This window comes from Schistocerca piceifrons, chromosome 3 (genome assembly GCF_021461385.2).
Source record: "Schistocerca piceifrons isolate TAMUIC-IGC-003096 chromosome 3, iqSchPice1.1, whole genome shotgun sequence".
NCBI classification, from domain to species: Eukaryota; Metazoa; Arthropoda; class Insecta; order Orthoptera; family Acrididae; genus Schistocerca; species Schistocerca piceifrons.
The window spans coordinates 543,020,303-543,041,848 of NC_060140.1; the positions used below are offsets into that span (position 1 = coordinate 543,020,303).

Consider the following 21,546-nt stretch of genomic DNA (forward strand, 5'->3'; position numbering starts at 1 on the left):
CCCAAGTCTATTAGAAAAATGATATTTTGGGCCCTTTCCTTTTCCTAGTGTACATAAATGATATAGAGCAACCTTTCAACTCCCAATTGGTAACCTGTGCAGACGATACCTCACTGTTATTTCTTGGTAAACAAAATGATGAGTTAACGTTGGTAGCAACTGAGGGCCTACGTCAAATAACTACTTATTTCCAGGATCAAGGTTTGAAAGTTAATATCAGTAAATCTCAGTTATTGCCATTTAAACTTACAAACTCATACCAAACCTCTATCAGTGACATAGGTGGAAATGAAGTAATGGACACAGAAGGCTGCAGATTTCTAGGTATTCATCTAGATGAAAATCTAAGGTGGATAAACCATATCAAATTTTTATGCAATAAAATCAGCAGTTCATTACATCTAATCAGCCAGTTATCAAAAGTAGTCCCACATCAGACATTAAAAACAATTTATTGTGGAACCATTTTTGCACAGATTAATTACGGGATAGAGATATGGGGTTGTGCTGCCGACATACATATGAACAGAATATTAACCCTACAGAAAAGAGCAATCAGAATTATCCATGGATTAGGGTATAGAGATCCATGCAGGGAAACCTTTGTTCTTCATAAATACCTCACAGTCTACTCACTGTATGTTTAAAAATTAATTATATTTTTGTGACACATCAAAACAAAGCAACAAAGTGCTCTTATATGCATGCCTATAATACAAGAAATAAAAACTGCTACTACAGACAAAGAACAAAATTAAAAACAACAGACCATAGTCCATGCATTAGTGGTCAAACATGGTACAACAGATTACCGAGCTCTATAAGGTGCCACAAAGGGAACTTATTCAAAGTGAAACTGAAATATTTCTTGATTGACAAGTGTTTATATTCTTTAAGTGAATATTAATATTAAACTAAAATAAATTATTGAATATATATATATATATATATATAGTTGTGTAAAATCTGAATATTTGTAATAGGTACGATGTAACACCCAATATTGTGCCTTATTAGGTACAAAGGTACATTTCTATCATGTATATGTAATCACATATGTATATATGACTGTACTTAACTTGTAAAAAAATGCTATGACGTTTGCAAAAGACACCAGTTGGTGTCTCCATGATAAAAAATACAATAAATAAAAATAGAATAAATAAATTAATAAATAAATGTTAAACTTGCTCCCCAAATTTTAAACTTGTCTGCAGCCCTTGCTCTTAATTTGGTTCAAAGAAAGACACTGGGTGCTGGAAAGGTATATTCTCACCTGGTGAACTTACATGCAACTGCAGGAACTAACTTCATTAAATTCTTCACATTTTTACCTTTGTAAGAGACTTAACAGTGCACTAGCAAGTGGTCTCGAGAAATGCTAGTGTGTACAGTGAGCAGTAACATTATGACCTTGAGCACATATCTAATGCCATCTGACTGGCTATTGCAAGGGATAAGAGCTATTTCCTACCAGGTGCACACTTATAATTTACTGAACAGGTTCAGGGAATGTCAAATATGAGGTGTCAGCTACTGTATTTCCGTTCAAATTCAGATAGGTTTTATTTATCTATGGTTTAGCATGTGGCATTGTCAGCAAATATTAAATTACATAATGTTGGTGTAAATACAGTTACATTGTTACATAGACAAGCTGTTTCTTCTACATAATTAATTCAGTTTTTCAAGTTATGCAGACTGCAAATATTTAAAAAAGTTACAACTTGCATTATTACGATACATTTTTAATAAAAGATCTGTGTTACAGGAAGCATTTTTCTTTTGGTATTTATCTACAGCATTTTACTGACAAATTCATAAAAATGAGCATTTTCTGAGCTGGAAACTTCTCATACATCCTGGCATTTGCCCACAGTCTGATAGAAAACCAGCTCCTCAAAACCCCAGAAGGACGTTATCAACTGTGTACAGTTGTCGTGCTACATGTTAAATATTTTATGTTGCAGTCTTGAGGGATCTTCTTCTTCCTCTTCTTCTTCCTCCTCCTCCTCCTCCTCTTATTCTTGAATCTTGGGTTCGCCTCGTCAGGTTACATGAAACATACGTACAAGTATGAGCAAAACACACATTTCACATGCCCCACATATTAATCTTGTTATTGGATGAATAATAAAAGCTCAACAGTTTTAGTCCTCTCAAAGTGCAGGTGGCACTTAAGTAATGCAATTAAAAAAGTTCTAAATAACAAAGTAAAATTTGCTAGTTGGGATGGTTCATCATTTTTAGCGGGGGACAGGAACATATATGTACATGTACAATCAACATAAAAAAATTACTGTTAGTGTGCATTTGGAACAAATTTTTGAAACTTGCGTGTGTTCCACCGCTGGTCGTGGCTCTTTCTGGTTTTTGGGTCTTAAATTTGGTTGGTATCCTTTGCTCATTCCAGTTTTCATCCACATGTCATCACCAAGTTCATAATGTAAAAGATAGCACAAAACAGATTATTGTATGTCTACAACATCACACATTATAATCAACTTTTATTACATATATAGAATATTTTTCCTTCTGCCTAAGCTCATGGATTATCACTGACTGACAGTGCTCACTTGTAATATTCTAGGTGGTATTCCTGTTATTTTTTCAAGTCAAGGTGCTCAAGATATTTCTGAAACGTAACTTAAAGTAGCAGGTTTTAGTATAAAGAAATAACACTTCCTGTATTTACATTCACTCACCATTTTAATCATTACAAAGCTTTGTGCCTTAATGGTATCAAATCAGTAACTGTTCTCCATCCAAGTCACAGACATACTGCTCCCAGTATGACCTGTTCCTCTGTCACCTTTCTGTGGTGAAATGAATGAACAAATAGTTAACGATCTATAAGATTTAAATGTAGTAGTGGATGATGATGAAATTCTGGTTAAAAATATGTGGTCTCTTCCTCATTAAATTGTTCATTACTGTGCATATGTCAACTAAACTAAATCTGTGTTTTTCAACAAACAGAAACTAATATGACAAAGAAAACACAGTCTTGGAACTGATATCAATGGTCTGTGTTACCAAACTTTTGACGCTAGAGATGTAACTCACATTCATGCCAAAGTGAAATACTTGCAGTAAGTGAAAAGTATCTGCAACAGAAGATGAAAAAATTAAATTTTAGTAAGCCCACAGTGTATGACAAATGACTTGTTTGTGAGCCTTTATAGTGTATGGATTATGCTCTGTTATACTACATGTTCATCCATCAAAACAATATTGAACAATTATATATTAGTGCAATACATTATAACACTTGACTCTGCACAGTTACAAAGTGAATCAGAGCCCAAACATTTTATTTCATTCATGTTCCTAGTTATATCCCATACATCCTAAATAACTTATTCTGGCAAAATTATTCTTAGCATTAATTATGAAACACCAAAAAGCTCACATATTTTACATTTTGCTAATCATCATACAGTTGTGAGGTCATGTTTGGTTGTGTTGAAAGTGCCCAGTTACCTGCATATAATAAAAATACAAATGAGTTCACAATTTTCTACATGACAACATATGCACTGGAAGAGTAAAAGGTTTCACCTATGTATTGGACACAAATACGTACATATTATACTTTTTTCTAGGCATTATACAGTTGTGTGGTCTTGTTCGCTTGTGTTGAAAGTGCCCAGTTACCTGCATGTGTTCAAAATACAAATGAAATCACAGTTTTTTTTCAAGACAACGTATGTATTAGAAGAATAAAATGTATCATCTACATACTGGATACACACACTCACATGTTGTAATATTGCTGTGCATCATACAGTTGTGTGGTTTTGTTTGGTTGTGTTAAAAGTGCCTAGTTACCTCCATGGAAGCATACCTCACATGGGTCCAGAATTTTCTGCAAGAGAGTGTATGCATGTAAGAAGCATATTGAAAATGATGATTATTGTTGTTCATATACAACTATTCTGATTATGAGCTGTTTAACATTGTACTGTGTTCTAATGATGTATCACTTACCAGAAACTGTGTCTAATCACAGGTATCATTGGCATTCAGAAATATTAGTTTTTCTATATTCGATGGCTTGAGGCGGGTCCTTCTGTCATTTATTAAATGTCCCGTTTCTGAGAACACCCTCTCACAAGGCACAGAAGTTGCTACAACATTAAATCTCTCTTGCACTACTTCTGCAATGGTTGGGTATATGTACTGATTTTGTCTCAACCATGCCAGAGGATCCTCATTTCTACTGATGACTGAGCTGTCAACATACCTTTGAACCTCTACAATAGCACATGACTGTACTGTGCCCTGTGGCTGTGCATGTTTCACTAACTTATCAAATATGCCCCACACAGAGAAGGACTCAGTTGCCAAATTATTTGGCTCAACAGATTGTGAAGGCTGAATACCTACTGGCACATATTTTTCCAGTTTCTGGGCAACAATATTAATGAACTGTTTATTCGTGTTGTCTGCTGTTGTATGGTTCTGAAATGCCAGCAATTTGAAACGTGGATCCAGAAGAGTAGCAAGGACAATGGATTTGCTCTGCTCAAGATTCGAAAACCGGTTTGTAAGCCCCTCTTCCAGTGCATCAACAACTTTCATTGAAACTTCATGTAACTGCATTTTGACTACTTCGTCGCACACTGCCAGAAGGACACGTGTCAGGACTATAACCAGAAAATTGAGACAAATATGCTAACAGCTACACAACATATAAGAAAAGTATACAGTAAAGTGACATTGAACTTACATGAGCCAAATAAAGTAAATTATTAACTTATCAAGCTGCCAGTTTGGTACTCCTCTGCACTGAGCTGCCTCGAAACCTGCTCAAACGGTTTCAAATTCGAACAGAGTTCAGAGCAGATTTCCCACTCATCATTTGACTGTGACGGAAGTTCTGTGGGCCTTTTACAAAGGGCAACTGTAATTTTCACAGCCTCTGATAATTCAACAATACGTTCCAACATAAACAGGGTTGAATTCCACCTTGTGGACAAGTCCTGGATCAATTTCTTGATGTTTACTTTGCCACTTTTCTGTTGACATGTTAAGAGGCGCTCTGTTGCACTGTTGCTCCTTTAAAAAAAAAAAAAAAACCTGCAATTGGTGTTAACTTTCTGGTGAACTTCCTGAACGTTTTTAAGTGCACCCTGCACAACTAAATTAAGAGTATGAGCATAACAACCAAAATGTTTCCACTTGAGTATAGTGGAAACAGCATTTTTGATATTTGGTGCGTTGTCTGTGACCACCATTAAAATTTTGCCACCAAGACTAAATTTTTCTGTAATTTTAATCAAAGCTGTGGACAAATTTGAGCTGGTATGAGTACCACTGAAATGACTGTATTCCAGCAGTACAGACTGTAATTTGAATTGTTCATTTATGAAGCGTCCAGTTGAAACACGTATGTAACATAGCAGCGATGCCGAGGCATTGTAGCATCTGTGACCAGAGAGTATGCGCTTGACCGCGCGAGTGTTGCGAGCGGTTCTCAGGCTGTTAGCAGTCTGTCGTTGCGAGTCTGTCAGTTCAGTCGTTGCGAGTCTGTAGCTCTGTCTAGTTGAGAGCAGTACTCAGTCTGTAGTCGTCATGCAGAGCGGTCGGTCAGCAGTAGCAGCCCAGTGCGGTTGTGTGATGTAGGCGGTCGGCAACACTGGTCAAGATGAGGAATAAGGTATACTGTTAATTAATATAATCATTAGATAATGAAAAATTTTATTTATTGTAATTATTCTCCAACAAGTCTCCCAATAATAATTTTTTTATTTCAAAAGCATTTTCTCAAAAATTTAATTTTTTATTGAACTAAAGATCTCGTTGCACTTCCCATTTCATTCCACTTCTTTTTGAAGAAAAATTTCACTAGAATTACAAAAAAAAAAAAAGGAGAATATTATCATTTGCAATGCAGTTCCTCCAAGCGGTGCGCAACAACAAGAGCAGATATGTGACATCCATTTATTCTGAGGTAAGACTTTAATTCTGATTGTTTTTACACAGGGCCAAAGACCGATATTTCGGTTTAATTAAATTTTCTTGTCACTGAATGGACTTTAATTTTTCATCAGGAATTTATATTTGAGTCAGATTGCGAATTTCACATTTTTGTTGCCATTGTCAGTACATTTCATTGTGGGCAGGTTACGCATAGAGCCATGTCCATCAGCATTTCTAATTAGTATCGTTCTTTCTTTAAAAATTTTGTGGGGAGGTTACACTCGGCTCCCATTTGTATTAAGTATTATTTTTTTTTCTTTAAAAATTACGGTGGGGAGGTTACACTTGGCGACACCCAGTCCAGGATCGTATTTCGTTGAGAGTCTTTTGAACAACAGTCAGATATCTGCTCTTATTTGCTTAGATAATTAGGATTTGGCGCAACGCTTTTAATAATATTGTGACTTTCTTTCTACAGGTCAACGGCAATTTGCTGCCTTGTTGTATTTGTGTGTTGCTTTTGCATTGTGCTTATTTGTTTTGTGAAAAATTTTGACTATTGTAAAAATGCCGCGAAAGACTGTGAATAGTGTATCGCGAAGTATTGTGAATGAAATTACCGACTTAAACAACGTGACCGATAGTAATTGTGATACGCAACGTAATGATGACAATCCTGCGTTCACTAACAATCAGTGCATTCCAACCACTAATGATGACTTTCACCTTAATGATGAACAAACGAACTCAATTGTCTCGTCTGTTAACTTGACGACAATTGATGACGCAGAATGCTCTATAGTAATGAGCGCTGCCGAGCTTAACACACCCGATTTAGAAAATCCAAGTAATGTACAGACAAATTTGTCTAATGAAAATGAACAGGATACACAAAGTACGACGGATTTATTTAATTCCGAAATAGTGAGTGACAGTGTAGGTCCGACTGATAATCCTTTTTGTAAATTGCAGAATGACCAAATGGTCACACAAAGCGCGACAATTCCAGGTACACAATCAAACAGCACAGATAATGGAGTAGGTAATGTTACTTTGGATCAATTTATAGCAATAATGCTACAGTTTAAGAACGAACAGAACGAAAAACTAGACAAACTTAGTGAGCAGTATAAACAACTTAATAAAAAACTTGATGAGCAGAACAAACGACTGGAAGAAGAAAACAAACAATTTAGAGAACGGAACAAACAATTTTCTGAAAGTATTAAACAGCCGAGAGAAAAACACGATAATGTTAACGAACAGAACAAACAAGTTAGGGAAGAGATTACAGCTGTTACCGTTCAATGTCAGGACAGTAAAGAACAATTACATGCGGATACTAAGGCTTGTGCTAATAACAGTAATGAAGAAGTTGGCACTGTTGCACAAGGCTTAGATAATTCAAATGCAACACAGATCCACGAAATTAATGTAGTCACTGAACAATGCCCTAAAAACGCAGTACAGATTCGCGACGAAATTAATTTAGAGTCAGTGGAAGTTTCACACACTCCGAATACGGAAGTTGACGAGAAATTTGCTCGACAGATCAACCAAATTGACGGAAGTATTAAAGTAACAGAATTAACAATTATTTCAGTCACCAATACGTCACAGAACTCGCCACGTTGCGAGCATTTGTCAGAGTCACGCAGCGCGTATCATGTGAGCAATTTACAGCAACTACGCGACTTAAAATCCGAAAAGCCACGCGACTTAAAATCTGAAAAGCTACGTAACTTGAAGTACGAAATGACACAGACAAACAGATTCACACATAAACCCGAACGTGTTTTTAAATACAATGACGAGTACGTAGATTTCGAGCAATTTGCATTTGTAAGAAAATGTAAAGAACTTAATAATGACAGCGTACAGGTACACGCTTTGAGCTGTATACGACAATTTATTTTTGTACATTCACCGCTATTGCCTGTAATGCAGAAGCTAGCTTTGAACCAGAGGCGACAATTTGCTATTGTATTTTCATCAGCATTGCCTATAATGCAGAAACTAGAATTAGCAAGAATACAGCGATTTACCTTTGGAATTTTACCGCCATTGCTTGCAACGCAAAAGCTAAAATTTATTTGCAGTGCGTAATAGACCTCAGGGGATTCATTACGCTTTAATGAATATGTGCCGTAGCGAGCATAGGGCCCCGAGCTGTAGTAGTGCTGTTTCATCTTTAGTTTTCTGCACTGCTGCCTTTTCTTCTACTATCCTTTATATCTATCAAAACTGCTCTTTAACTATTGCTCTATCTAGGATTAAGAATATGTAATGAAAACCCGATAAGACAAATTTTACCGAATGTGACAATTTTCATTAGGCACTCCAGAATCACGAGAACTTAAATAACAGATAAAAGTCGTAATCATCAGTATGTGTAAAATTATCAGCAATAGGAACCATATTTTTGTAACAATAGATGTTTTTCACCACAACAGCATGAAAGTAAGCCGCTTAGCATACCTAACCAACAATGCAGTCTACAAGGTCAACCAAACTTTAATGTTTCGCCGCGTGCACGTATAGTCCCAGCCCCAACAAATAGTAACGCATGGCAGCAAAGAAATAACTACGTACAGACAACACACCATTTCAACTCGTATCGCAATGCGCCGTACAGAAATTACTATCATGACAGACGTAAAAAAAATGATGAGCACATTTTTCAGCGTACATTTAATAACAGTCGATCTTATGAGCTGCAACAACATCAGCAACAACGAATAATCATGAATGAAACAGACAATAGGTGTCATCCATAGCGTAACACGTCAGTAAGAAATAACAGAACAGTTCATATAGTGGATATGCCACAACATTTTACCGTAAATAACAGCACGTACGATAGAATTTAACCAGATACAGGACAGATTGCATATTACAGTAACGCAAACATTACTTTTGACACGCAGAATTTTGCTCACGAGAATGTTATTTGTAACATGCTTTGTTGAATGCTCCACTTTTATCGCACCCAGATCTTACCAGAAATTTTTCCATTGCCACTGACAGTTCCAATACCGCTTTAGGCGTACATATTTTCCAGGAAATAGAAGAAGATGGTTCAACAGTAATTAAAAACATCGCATTTGCAAGTCGCATTTTGTCACCCGCTGAGCGAAATTATTGTGTTACAGAACTTGAAACATTAGGTGTTGTATGGGCTTTTATGAGATTTAGGCACTTTCATTATGGCAGACATACCACAGTTTACACAGATCACAGAGCGATACAATTTTTACTTTCAGCTAAATTTACTCACGACAGATTAAGCAGATGGAAACTTTATTTGCAAGAATTTAATTTTACGATTGTTCACATTCCCGGCACACAAAATGTTATAGCAGACGCACTATCGCGTTCTCTCGGCAACAATCAGCAAGACGTAGCAACCAACTTCTGCAAAACAAATTTCAGTGTCATGTACATTCAACAAGTTGCATTTGAAAACTTTATTTCATCATCATTACAGGACATAGCACGAGAACAAAATAAAGACAATGTGTGGAAAGAAATTAAACACCTTTGGCTAGATAAGAATAATGTTACGATTAGAAACCACTACACTGTACGCAATGACATTTTGTTTCGCCGCTCTCATCCTGACAGCAACAATTGGTTATTATGCATTCCTGACGAACTGGTTAACAAACTAATTTGGTACACTCATTTAAGCTACGCACATTACGGAGCACGAAAATGTTTTCTTATACTGAGACACAACTGTTATTTTACTAACATGGAAAAACGTATACGACGAGTTTTAGCGTCTTGTAAAATTTGCCAGAAAGCTAAATCAGACACCACTTCACATATTCCTCCGTTATATCCCATTATACCTGTTAAATTAAGACACATGGCCGCAGTAGATATTTTTGGTCCGATTCCCAGAACTAACAGAGGTTTTTGCTACATATTTGTCGCTGTTGAGCTCACTTCAAAATTTGTTACTTTCACTCCGTTACGCAAAGCTACTGCTAAAACTGTTTCGAAAGCATTTGTAAAACATTTTCTATCTCATGTAGGGCATGTAATGAAAGTAATTTCCGACAATGGATCACAATTTCGTAGTAGTATATGGACACGCATGTTACGAGCTAGAAACATTTCTCCGATTTATATATCCAAGTACCACGCTTCTTCGAACCCCTGTGAAAGATTAATGAAAGAAATTGGTAAGCTGTGCCGAATATACTGCCACAAAAGACATATTGATTGGGATACACACATACTCTCATTCCAAGATGTAATTAATTCCATTCCAAATGAATCCACTATGCTATCTCCGACTGTTATACTGAAAAACGTTGAACCACCGAACAAAATTAAAGAATTAATAGAATTTCCCAAAAATCGTCGCCTACGACACCACGAAATAATTGACATTGCGCTGAACAACCTCAAACGTGCCGCAGAGCGCCGGAGAAGACAGCAAAAACAGGTTTGTACACGCCGCGACTTTCACGTTGGACAGAAGATATTAGTACGTACACACTATTTATCCAGCAAATTAAAAGGTAAGTGCAGTAAATTTGAACTTCTATACGCAGGTCCATATCGGATTCGCAGCATCCCTCACCCCAATATTGTACACGTCGAAACTTTGAGAACCAGAAAATCGAAAGGCAATCACCATATCTCAAACATTAAACCGTTTATTGAGTGAAACCACTGTATGATTCAACACACTATGATGCCATTTACTAATGCAATTAATTCACCTGACTAATTACTGATGATTATCGTATTTTTTCGTGGCAAGTGCCCGGCAAGGTAAGGTTAGCAGGTCGCTTTTCTTGTCGTTACACATCAGACCGTGCACATTTTCCATTTTTTGTGTATATGACTGTACTCCAGTTTTGTTTGTATGGACTATGAAATAGTTAAGATATAACACACACCAGTCGACTTTGACATTTTTTTTTTGCCTTATGACATCTCAACATCGTGACTGTTTCACATTTTTTTTTGCTGCTGCATTGTATTATTCTGTGTATAATTTTGTTTTTGAACACTGTCAATGTTTTTGACATATTACGTTTTCTGTCATGTTATGCTGTAGGGTTAATTATGTTACCATAAACCAGTCATTATCTAGAGGGTATATGATTTAAATGCAGGACATTAATCTTTGTTCATCAATTTCAGAAAGGAATGATGATTCTAAGAAATAAATTTAACATAAATGGGAATTTCACCTACGGAATAAACGAAAGGAGATGCAATAACTTTATGAGGAAGAGTAAAGGGATCAGGATTAACAAGCATTAACAAGACTATACTATACTCATCACAGAATAGCAGTCTTAACTAATTTTTTCTTTCAGAATACAAGGTGATTGATGCAGGCTGTCAGAGAGAACTACACATCTTAGTTTTAGTGATGAAATATGCTAGAGATAAGGAATAGTTATGTAATGAGTAATGAAGTGATTTTTTGCAGATGATAGTGAATACTGATGAATAATGATGAAGGAAATGGTATTATGAATAATGAAGTTTTTCTTTACAGGTGATGATAATGGTGAGGTTATGATGATATGGATAATGAAGTTTTTTTCTTTACAGATGAGGATAATGTTGAAGTTATGTATTTATGCTATGTAGTTATTTAGGTATTTGTTGCAGTTTGCTTTGACAGCAGGTGTTACATTGCATAGTAGGATGACTGAAAGTTTTGGAAAGGACAGCTATGGAACACATTTTTATACACACTTCACTGCCTGTTAATTCGAAGTTCACTACTTTTCAGCATAGTGTGCGTTTCTTCTTTCAGGTCAATAATCCGTTTTTGTATTTTTTCCAGGAGAAGCTTTTCATGATACTTACTAAACCTGTTACTTATTATACCTGTTCTAGTACTTGCATTTTTATATTTTTACCCATTTGTGTCTATCGTTTATAAATGTGATCACATGTACTGCCTTGTTACATAATCTTGCTACAGCTGACTCATGACGAATGACGTTACCTATCCTCATTTGCAGCAATAGGTCAAAAGCAAAAAGTATTATGCCTCAGCAATTAATTATCGATCCCAACGCAATGCATTGCTACCAAAAAAATGTATTACCAGTCCCACATAATATCACTAGTTTATGATAATTCTGAATAATACTGATCAACTCTGAATAGCATGTCACTTGAATAATGACCACTTAATGAGACTATATTCAAAATAATGCTTTGTCACTAGCTAATAACTGCCACTGTTTATTGTAATGATACTACGTATAATGCCTGTGATTACTAATGATTTGACTGTAATTAACTGATTTTAATAATGACTTTGTAATGGTCTGAATACTACTGAAGGAGGAACACTGTTTATTGTAATGATACCACTTATAATGCCTGTGATTACTAATGATTTGCCTGTAATTAACTGATTTTAATAATGACTTTGTAATGGTCTGAATACTACTGAAGGAGGAACACTGTTTATTGTAATGATACCACTTATAATGCCTGTGATTACTAATGATTTGCCTGTAATTAACTGATTTTAATAATGACTTTGTAATGGTCTGAATACTACTGAAGGAGGAACACTGTTTATTGTAATGTTACCACTTATAATGCTTGTGATTACTAATGATTTGACTGTAATTAACTGATTTTAATAATGCCTTTGTAATGATCTGAATACTACTGAATGAGGAACACTGTTTATTGTAATGAGTACTTGTAATGCCCATGATTATTAATGCTATGACTGTAATTAACTGATTTTTAATAATGACTTCGTAATAATCTGAATAATACTGAATGATGATTTTATTCAATACTTGCTGGCCACTGAGTGCCAATAATTAATGTCACTTCACGAATTGTTATTAATTATGCCATTGATTAGCTCTTGTTTCCAATGTTGATACTTTGTTGTTGGAAATGAATGTGACGGTTTCATAATGCTTTGTAATTAGGAAAAGACTAATGATTCTTAATAGATTGGAATGACACATAATTAATTAACTATGGTACTGTTTAATAATGCTTTGTAATTAATTAAGGCTAATAATTCTTACTATATTGAAATGACAAATGATCAATTAATTAACTGTAATTAGACAAATGATTAATTAACGACAAATGATTAATTAACTGTAATTAGACAAATGATTAATTAATGACAAATGATTAATTAGCTGTAATTAGGAGAAGGTTAATGATTCTTGATTATACTCTGTAACTGAAAAGAATGCGATTATTTCATAATGCTTTGTAACCAGGAAAAGAAGGCTACTGATTCTATGTAAAACAATTAATGAACATTTTTCTGTAATACTACATACATGGTACAGAAATGTTCAATAATTGGGCTATGAATGCCGCACACTACTACTGTAATTGACAATATTATGTGACTTAATGTCCTTCACCTTATGAGCTAACTACCCTGAATTACTGCAATGTCCATTTGTCCTGTCTATCCCAGTGATCATGGAGCACTATACTTGGTTTTGCACTAATTCTACGTTGGTGTGCCTTGTAAGAGTGTGGTGTTGACACGACATGCTGTCCACCACCATGAGCGATGAAGACATTATTATGGTCCCACTGTCTGGTGTACCTAATGTACTGCCGAAATGAAAACATGGGACATTACTACGACAGTTCAGTATCTTTGCTACACTGATAAATTCTGATGGGAAAAGATCTTCAAGTTGTGTCACTTGGTGTTGTACTTCTGTGGAAAGATATGGACTTTCGGAGCAGCTGTGTGCAATCTAAAGTGCTACAACCATGATGCAATCCTTCCCTTTCCTATCCTGATTCTTGTCACATAGAGAAAAAATTTTTTTGGTAACATCATTTATGTTCATAGGTTATACATTTTTCGATTCGCTGAACTCCAATGCGAGTACACTTATGTCGCTTGTCAACATAATATTTTTTGCCAGTCTGTTCATTTGTTCTGAATATGCTAAAGAATTTTTTCAGTGCCTGTGCACTGTATTATCTGTCAAATAATTTGTATATACTTTTCTGATTTGCTACTATGTTTTGTACTCACATTTTGTCTTTGTCTGATATATTTTGTACTTAGTGCGTGTGCACAACATATACTTTATGTACTACATCTAATTATTCTTGCCAGTCTGTTTATTTGTTCTGCATATGCTAAAGAATTTTTTTCAGTGCCTGTGCACTTTGTTATCTGTCAAAAAATTTGTTTATACATTTTTCTGATTTGCTACTATGTTTTGTATTCACATTTTGTCTTTGTCTGATATATTTTGTACTTAGTGCGTGTGCACAACATTTAAATACTCTGTAAGTTGTAGAATTTTGTTAATTAAAGAAAAATTTTGCCGCGCTTGGCAAGTCCAAATGACTCACCATCGCTGCCAAATTTTTGCCCCCCCAGTGGAGGGTTATGAAACACGTATGTAACATAGCAGCGATGGCGAGGCATTGTAGCATCTGTGACCAGAGAGTATGCGCTTGACCGCGCGAGTGTTGCGAGCGGTTCTCAGGCTGTTAGCAGTCTGTCGTTGCGAGTCTGTCAGTTCAGTCGTTGCGAGTCTGTAGCTCTGTCTAGTTGAGAGCAGTACTCAGTCTGTAGTCGTCATGCAGAGCGGTCGGTCAGCAGTAGCAGCCCAGTGCGGTTGTGTGATGTAGGCGGTCGGCAACACTGGTCAAGATGAGGAATAAGGTATACTGTTAATTAATATAATCATTAGATAATGAAAAATTTTATTTATTGTAATTATTCTCCAACAAGTCTCCCAATAATAATTTTTTTATTTCAAAAGCATTTTCTCAAAAATTTAATTTTTTATTGAACTAAAGATCTCGTTGCACTTCCCATTTCATTCCACTTCTTTTTGAAGAAAAATTTCACTAGAATTACAAAAAAAAAAAGGAGAATATTATCATTTGCAATGCAGTTCCTCCAAGCGGTGCGCAACAACAAGAGCAGATATGTGACATCCATTTATTCTGAGGTAAGACTTTAATTCTGATTGTTTTTACACAGGGCCAAAGACCGATATTTCGGTTTAATTAAATTTTCTTGTCACTGAATGGACTTTAATTTTTCATCAGGAATTTATATTTGAGTCAGATTGCGAATTTCACATTTTTGTTGCCATTGTCAGTACATTTCATTGTGGGCAGGTTACGCATAGAGCCATGTCCATCAGCATTTCTAATTAGTATCGTCCTTTCTTTAAAAATTTTGTGGGGAGGTTACACTCGGCTCCCATTTGTATTAAGTATTATTTTTTTTTCTTTAAAAATTACGGTGGGGAGGTTACACAGTCACAGCCATATAACTTTCATTAGAAGCTGATGCCTAGCAATATGTTGTTAGACAGATTGTCTTTATGCCTGGCAGCTTTTGTTGTACTTTCTCATTTGCTTCTGCATATGCTGCTGGCAACATTACATTTGTTACAGTCCTTCTACTCGGTATTTCATAAGCGGGATTCAGTGCATGTACAAAACTACGACATCCTGAGTCATTTACAATAGAGGAAGGTTGATAGCCTTTTGTGTACAGACCCATTAATTTGCTATCCAACTTCTCCTTTTGAATCTGTCCCATTTTTTCGGAACGTATTCTGTGATGGCTATCTGATGCTGTGATGTGGAGGGAACTGCTTCCCCCTGTGTGCTGCTGGCTGTGGTGCCTTCTTCTGGCAACTCCAGTGCAAGAGAGGCATCACCTATAAAACAATAGCTGAACATCAACATACAGATTGTGTCAGCAACAGAGGCAGGATATACATTTAGAGTACAATTTACTTTCCCAGTACTGCATGCTGATGACATAACACTCATCACTGATGGAGAAAATCAGAAATATATTTTAGAATACTACAAAGTTGTAAGTGAAACAAGCAGTGACTGGAGCAGGGCCAATCAATTATCAATACATAAAATAAAAATGGAGGTAGTTTACTTCACCCTAAGGACATTTAAACAAGACACAAACTGTGTTAAATTACTGGAATTGCTTTTACATAAAAAACTCACATGAGATAAGCATATAAATCATCTGTGTGGCAAACTTGGTAGTACATGAGATGCATTATTAGTAAACATTTATTAATTTCTGCATATTTTTCTTTCTTCCATTCACATTTGCAGTATGGAATACTGTTATGGGGTAACTCAGTGAATTCAAGTACTTTCTTGAAGTGGTAGAATAAAGCAGATGTATATTGCATCCACCACCAAGAAAAAGCTGTAAAAGCGCTTTAAAGAATTCAAGATAATGACTCTGCCTCGTATGTGTACCTACAACAGTTTAATACATGCTAAAGCAAACATTAAGAATTTTAATTTAAGAGCCCAAGTCCATGCCCATAACATCCAAAATAATAGTAATCTAGATCTTCATACTCAAGACCGACATTAACCCATAAGAGCAGAAAGCAATATATTAATGAATAGTTTGAAGCATCCCATAGAAGTGTGGTTCAAATGTATGCTATACTTCTCAACAGATGAGTTTCTAAACAGTGATAGACAGGAAATATGCAGTAGCAGTAATCAGGTGGTAACTACATAATGAAGTATGACTACAGGCGTGTGACAGTAATGTATAAGCATTAAAAAAAATTTTCTACAGGGTACATAGGTGTGTGACAGTAATGTATAAGCATTCGCACTTTTTTCTACAGGGTACGTAAGATAACACATATTTATATAGATATTGTATAATATGTGATAAATGTAATTAACTATTACTACTGTTGTTATGTTAACCTGTGTAGTACCACTGTAATTATGATTATTTTATTATTACCATTATTTAAGCATATGTATATTTGTCCTGCACATAAATACTTGCATAATTATATTTTGTTTTTATGTATTCAACACATTGAAGACACCAATTGTATGGATAGCATACCGATAGGCAAATAAAGATTCTATTCTGTTCTATTAATTATACATGCAATGTAAACCTTTCCTCACGCCAGTTCCAGTTTGAAATCTTATACAACAGTAATTAAGAGCCACGTGAAATACAATACACCATCCAGATTTTAAATTACATCGCACTTCACTCGATGTTAATTTGGTACAATCAAAATGAAATCACAGCCTTCAGTTACACTATACAGCAACAAAAATAAGTGCAAACTGATTTCTAATTACTGTCTGACGTAGAACATTAATTTCAGGGAAGTGAACATCGACGTTCTAATTTAAATAGAGCGGACTCGCGGGTTGCTTTGCAGCCTGTTACACAACGCTATATATTTTTAACTCGAATTTTATACTTACAGATGAAATCAAAAGCTGAAGTCTTCACTATAAATCGGACAGTTAATGTCATTTAATTATTCTAGCAGCAACTGACCAATTTCGAAAGGAAATCATCGTGTTGGAAGAAATAAAATGTTGTGCAAATGTTGTGCGTGCATGTTGGTAATGGCTGCGTCGGGCGGTTATGTCGAATTCTTATTGGCTATTGCTACCACGGGGCATTGCCAACAGCACAACACAATCGCGCACATTTCAAGTGCCACGGACGGTGAGAATATCTCGTTCAAATTTCAGTTAAACCCGATGAGTATTATTACACTTACAAACGCATATACCATAGGTAGAAAATTTAAAGTAAAGTCCTAGCCCCAAGAGTAAATTTTCTAAATGATCTACTGAAAATATCACACAGCCTAGCATGTTGTTTTCTTGGTATTAACAGCGTTTTTTTAAAAACAGTGCAGACAAAAAACAACTAAGCATTCCATAAAACAATCAGTTGTTGCAACATACCAGGCTCTGGCAACATAGGGTCGACGGATCTTGAAGAATTTGTCGCAAAGTTCACCATTGTATGCGACCTTTCGATATGTTTCTTCAAGTTCGTCGTGCTGGTTCTGTACGACAACTTTTTGCCGCATAAACCACATTTCACATACTCTTGATACAGAATAGTGAAATGATTCCACAATTCGCTCCACCGTGATCTCTTCATCTTGGCAGAAACAAGAAGTAAACCCTTGAACGACTAGAGACGAAATGGAAGAAAATCAGGAAATACTGGATATCCTGTCCCCACTCCGGGAATTTTCAACTAGTTGGGGAAAGTCCCGGTGACGTAGACCTAACGAATGGGATCGAATCAGCCGCTTATAACATAGGTCGTGGTTCAATTCTTCGACCATACATCGATCTCATCTCATGTCCTTATAACGAAGTACGAAAGTCGATCAACAGATGGCACTCAACAAAGAATGTTAACTGCGCTTTTTAGTTGCTTCTTACGACTCTTAGTTGCGACTTGTCATGGAAATCGCAGTCGGACTCGATAGTGTCTCGCAGAGATGGGCGTAGTACGAACTTTGGCCAACAGATGACAGTGTTAACCACGCTTTCTAGTTGCTATTTGCGACTCTTAGTTGCGACTTGTCACGGAAATCGCAGTTGGACTCGATAGCGTATCGCCGGGATGGACTTAGTACGAACTTTGGCCAACAGATGGCACTGTTAACCGCGCATTTTAGTTGCTACTTGCGACTCTTAGTCGCGACTTGTCACTGAAATCGCTGAAAGCAGTGCTAAATTCGACCAACAGATGGCTCACGTCTTTGAATGTGAAATACTACTTGCGACTGCTAACTGTGACTGAATTGGCAGATTCTGTATAGTTGGTATTGTGATATCTGTGACTTCTCAGTCACTGTGATTTCTAACACATATGCGATGTCCTGCCCACCACTAGTCAGTTCCGTTTCAGCCACGCTGGTGAGTGGCCGCTGTTAAGTCCTGCGCTGCACTTCCGCGTTTACATCGCTGTACTTGTGCTTCGCCGAGTGCTGTCCGACCGTTAATCTCCGTGTTCGTTCATATTCCTTGTGATCTGATCGCTCTTTCTGGTCTTGCTGCTGCTAATTGGAATTTCGGTTGGCTTAACCGAAATTGCATCGCTGGATTAATCATGACTACAACGCTCGGGCATAATACTCTGGCATTTGCTTTTGACAAGGAATCCCGTCCTGTTCAGCCTACACCCCTGGAAGTAAATGACTGGATTACACAGGTAATTTGTCTCATTTCTGAAACCGTCCATACCTGGCCACTGGATCAGGAGAAATATTGTGTTTTTGTCAAGTTCATCAGTGCTGTGAGTGTTGATAAAGTATTAAAAAAGTGGGGCTATGAATTAGATTTTGTGCATAGAAATGGTTATAAAAGTAAGGTTTCCATCTATAGAGCAGACATTCATTACAAAACCGTTCGTGTCTGGAATCTTCCCAATGAAATTGAAAATGATAAGATTAAGGAAGCTCTTCAAACTATGGGGACATTAAATCAATTGCAAATGAAAGATGGTTGCCTCGATTTGAACTGCGGTGTTGCAACGGGGTCCACTGTGTAAAGATAGACGTTAAGACAAATATTCCATCTCACATAACCGTTTGTGGGTATAAGGCACAAATTGTTTATACGGGTCTGGAATCTACATGTCGTATATGTAACGAAACTGGCCACTTCAGACAGGAATGTCCGCCGCAAACTGTTGTTCTTAAAAGTAATTTGATACAGCGTTACAAGCTTACCTTAAATGATCTGTTACTAAAGAACAGCCCAGATCAACTGATTGAGGATGTTAACGCAGCGGGCCAAGCTGATGTCTCCCTTACGATAACAGTCAATTTCCACCGGTAACAACAAATGGAACCCCTGTTCCCACTACTGTTGAAGCTAAAATGCAACCGAAAAAAATACCTCTGCAGACAACTTATAGTTGTTCAGAGGACGAGCTGTCTTGTCCAGCTCCCTCTCTTCGCAAGCAAAAACAGTGCGATGAGGAGGCAGAGGAACCGGAAGGCAAAATGCGAATGGAAACTGCTGATCAGAAAGATAATACACATACGGTACCAGAAAATGAAGGGTGTGTAATCAGTATTAATTTGCAAGAAGCAACAGATGCAGCAGCCGACTGCAAAGATCAGCAGCTATCTGTTAATAAACAAATTCAGGGAGAGGTTGCAAAACTGCAGTCTCCATTTGGTTTCCTCGATCGGGAAGTAAGTGATATTAATAAAGAACGAGGAAGTGATGGCCAGACTGACATCACAGTCAACACCTCAGGGCAGGCGCTGGCAAGAGAAGCTGCGAAAGCGTCTGCTGCTGCTCCAGATAAGCCACGAAGTAAAATACCGACACAACCAAATGAGAATGTACCTCGTAACCAAGAGAAGGGAAAATCCGGCAAGGGTGGCCCAAGCCCAAAGAATGTTCGGTCCGAAACTGTCCTACATGACACTGGAGGAAATATCAGAAGGTTTACCAGGAAATCACTCTGTTTGCGTTATTGAAGTGTTACACCATGTTCAGCCTTCAGAGAAAACTGTTATAGCTTAACTGAACCCAGAACTACAGGAAACTAAATTACTTAATCAAAACAACTTCATAGTGACAGCTCAATGAAGCAGTCTTATTCTGTCACCACTACAAACATAAATAAAATTACGTCCGGTTTGAAACTATCGGCACTTAAGGAATTTTTGTACGAATCTGCAACTGATATTGCCCTGTTACAAGAAGTTCTAATTTCGGATTTAGTAATTCCCGGTTTTGTTAGTTACATAAATGTGTCTCTCGAAACAAGCTATTTTGGTAAGGGAAGGGATTACAGTAAGCGAAGTGGAACGATTGAAATCCGGAATTAGAATAGGACTAAATATCTATGATGTGACTATCATCAACTCGTATGCCCCTTCAGGAAGCTCTCACCAAGCTGACAGGGCACGTTTCTTCAAAGATGACCTGATATACTTGTTAAGGAAAGCTCCAAAATAGTTATTACTTGGAAGCGATTTTAATTGTGTTTTAAATCAGTAAGATCAGTTACCTAATTTTAACATCTCAAGTGAAATAAAATAACTAGTTACTGGTTTAGAATTAAAGGAGATATGGGAAATCAAATACCCCACAATTGTTGAGGTCACTTAATTCGCAGCAACATCACGTAGCAGGATTGATAGATTATATACAGTGGCGGTCGAAAGAATAGAGCCACCTCTATTGACGAGATTAAGAACTAGGATATCTATTAGTTCGCGAAATCGCCACGAGTGCCGTGTTGTCAGTCCCTTGTAGACAACATCAGGGAAGACGTTGCTGCTATCTTTAGTCGTCCGAAAGGAAGCGTTTGAGCTAGACGTGTGAAAAGAGGCATAAAGGTAAGAATCTTATGGGTCAAAATAATAGAGCCGCTTTACACATGTGGCTTTAAATTGATTTTTATGCAGTTGTTTTGTATGTAAATTGACGTGTGGTTTTGTTTACATTCGTCTAGATGGGCAGAGCAAAGCATACCAGTGAAGATGAGCGTATAGTAATGTTCCGGATGTTCAAAAGTGGGATGTCCATGAATAAAATAGCCAATGTCTTGCACGTTTCGCGAAAACGAGTCCAGAACGCCATGAGACGGTCAAAACAAACAAAGCCACTGGTGGAGAACAGGGGGCGACCTCGTGTAACTACTCCTCGCGTAGACAGACTCATCACTAGGGAAGTGAAGAAAGACCCATTTTTGTCAACACCACGACTGAAAGCCATTTTGTTTAGCGACGAACATGATGTTCAACCATCAACCTCAACGATTCAAAGACGACTGAGATCTGCAAAATT

The 21,546-nt window shown here is 36.8% G+C and overlaps 1 protein-coding gene across 1 annotated transcript; it reads right to left on the reverse strand.

Moving 5' to 3' along the window:
• Positions 1 to 4,002: 4,002 nt before the first annotated feature.
• LOC124788823 (zinc finger BED domain-containing protein 4-like) lies at positions 4,003 to 17,816 on the reverse strand. Its single transcript, XM_047256104.1, has 3 exons — positions 17,680 to 17,816; positions 4,760 to 5,061; positions 4,003 to 4,649 (listed from the first exon to the last, which is right to left on the reverse strand). Exons 1-3 carry the CDS (start codon positions 17,814 to 17,816, stop codon positions 4,003 to 4,005), a joined length of 1,086 nt encoding a protein of 361 aa, XP_047112060.1.
• Positions 17,817 to 21,546: the final 3,730 nt, after the last annotated feature.

Bases quoted from the DNA above. Each gene is read 5' to 3' on its own strand.
- LOC124788823 (XM_047256104.1), bottom strand. From the start codon at position 17,816: ATGTGGTTTATGCGGCAAAAAGTTGTCGTACAGAACCAGCACGACGAA. The intron at 5,062-17,679 runs GTATGTTGCAAC...TTTTTTTTAAAG, and splicing joins CCCTATGTTGCCAGAGCCTG to GAGCAACAGTGCAACAGAGC. The intron at 4,650-4,759 runs GTTAATAATTTA...TTCTGGTTATAG, and splicing joins CCAAACTGGCAGCTTGATAA to TCCTGACACGTGTCCTTCTG.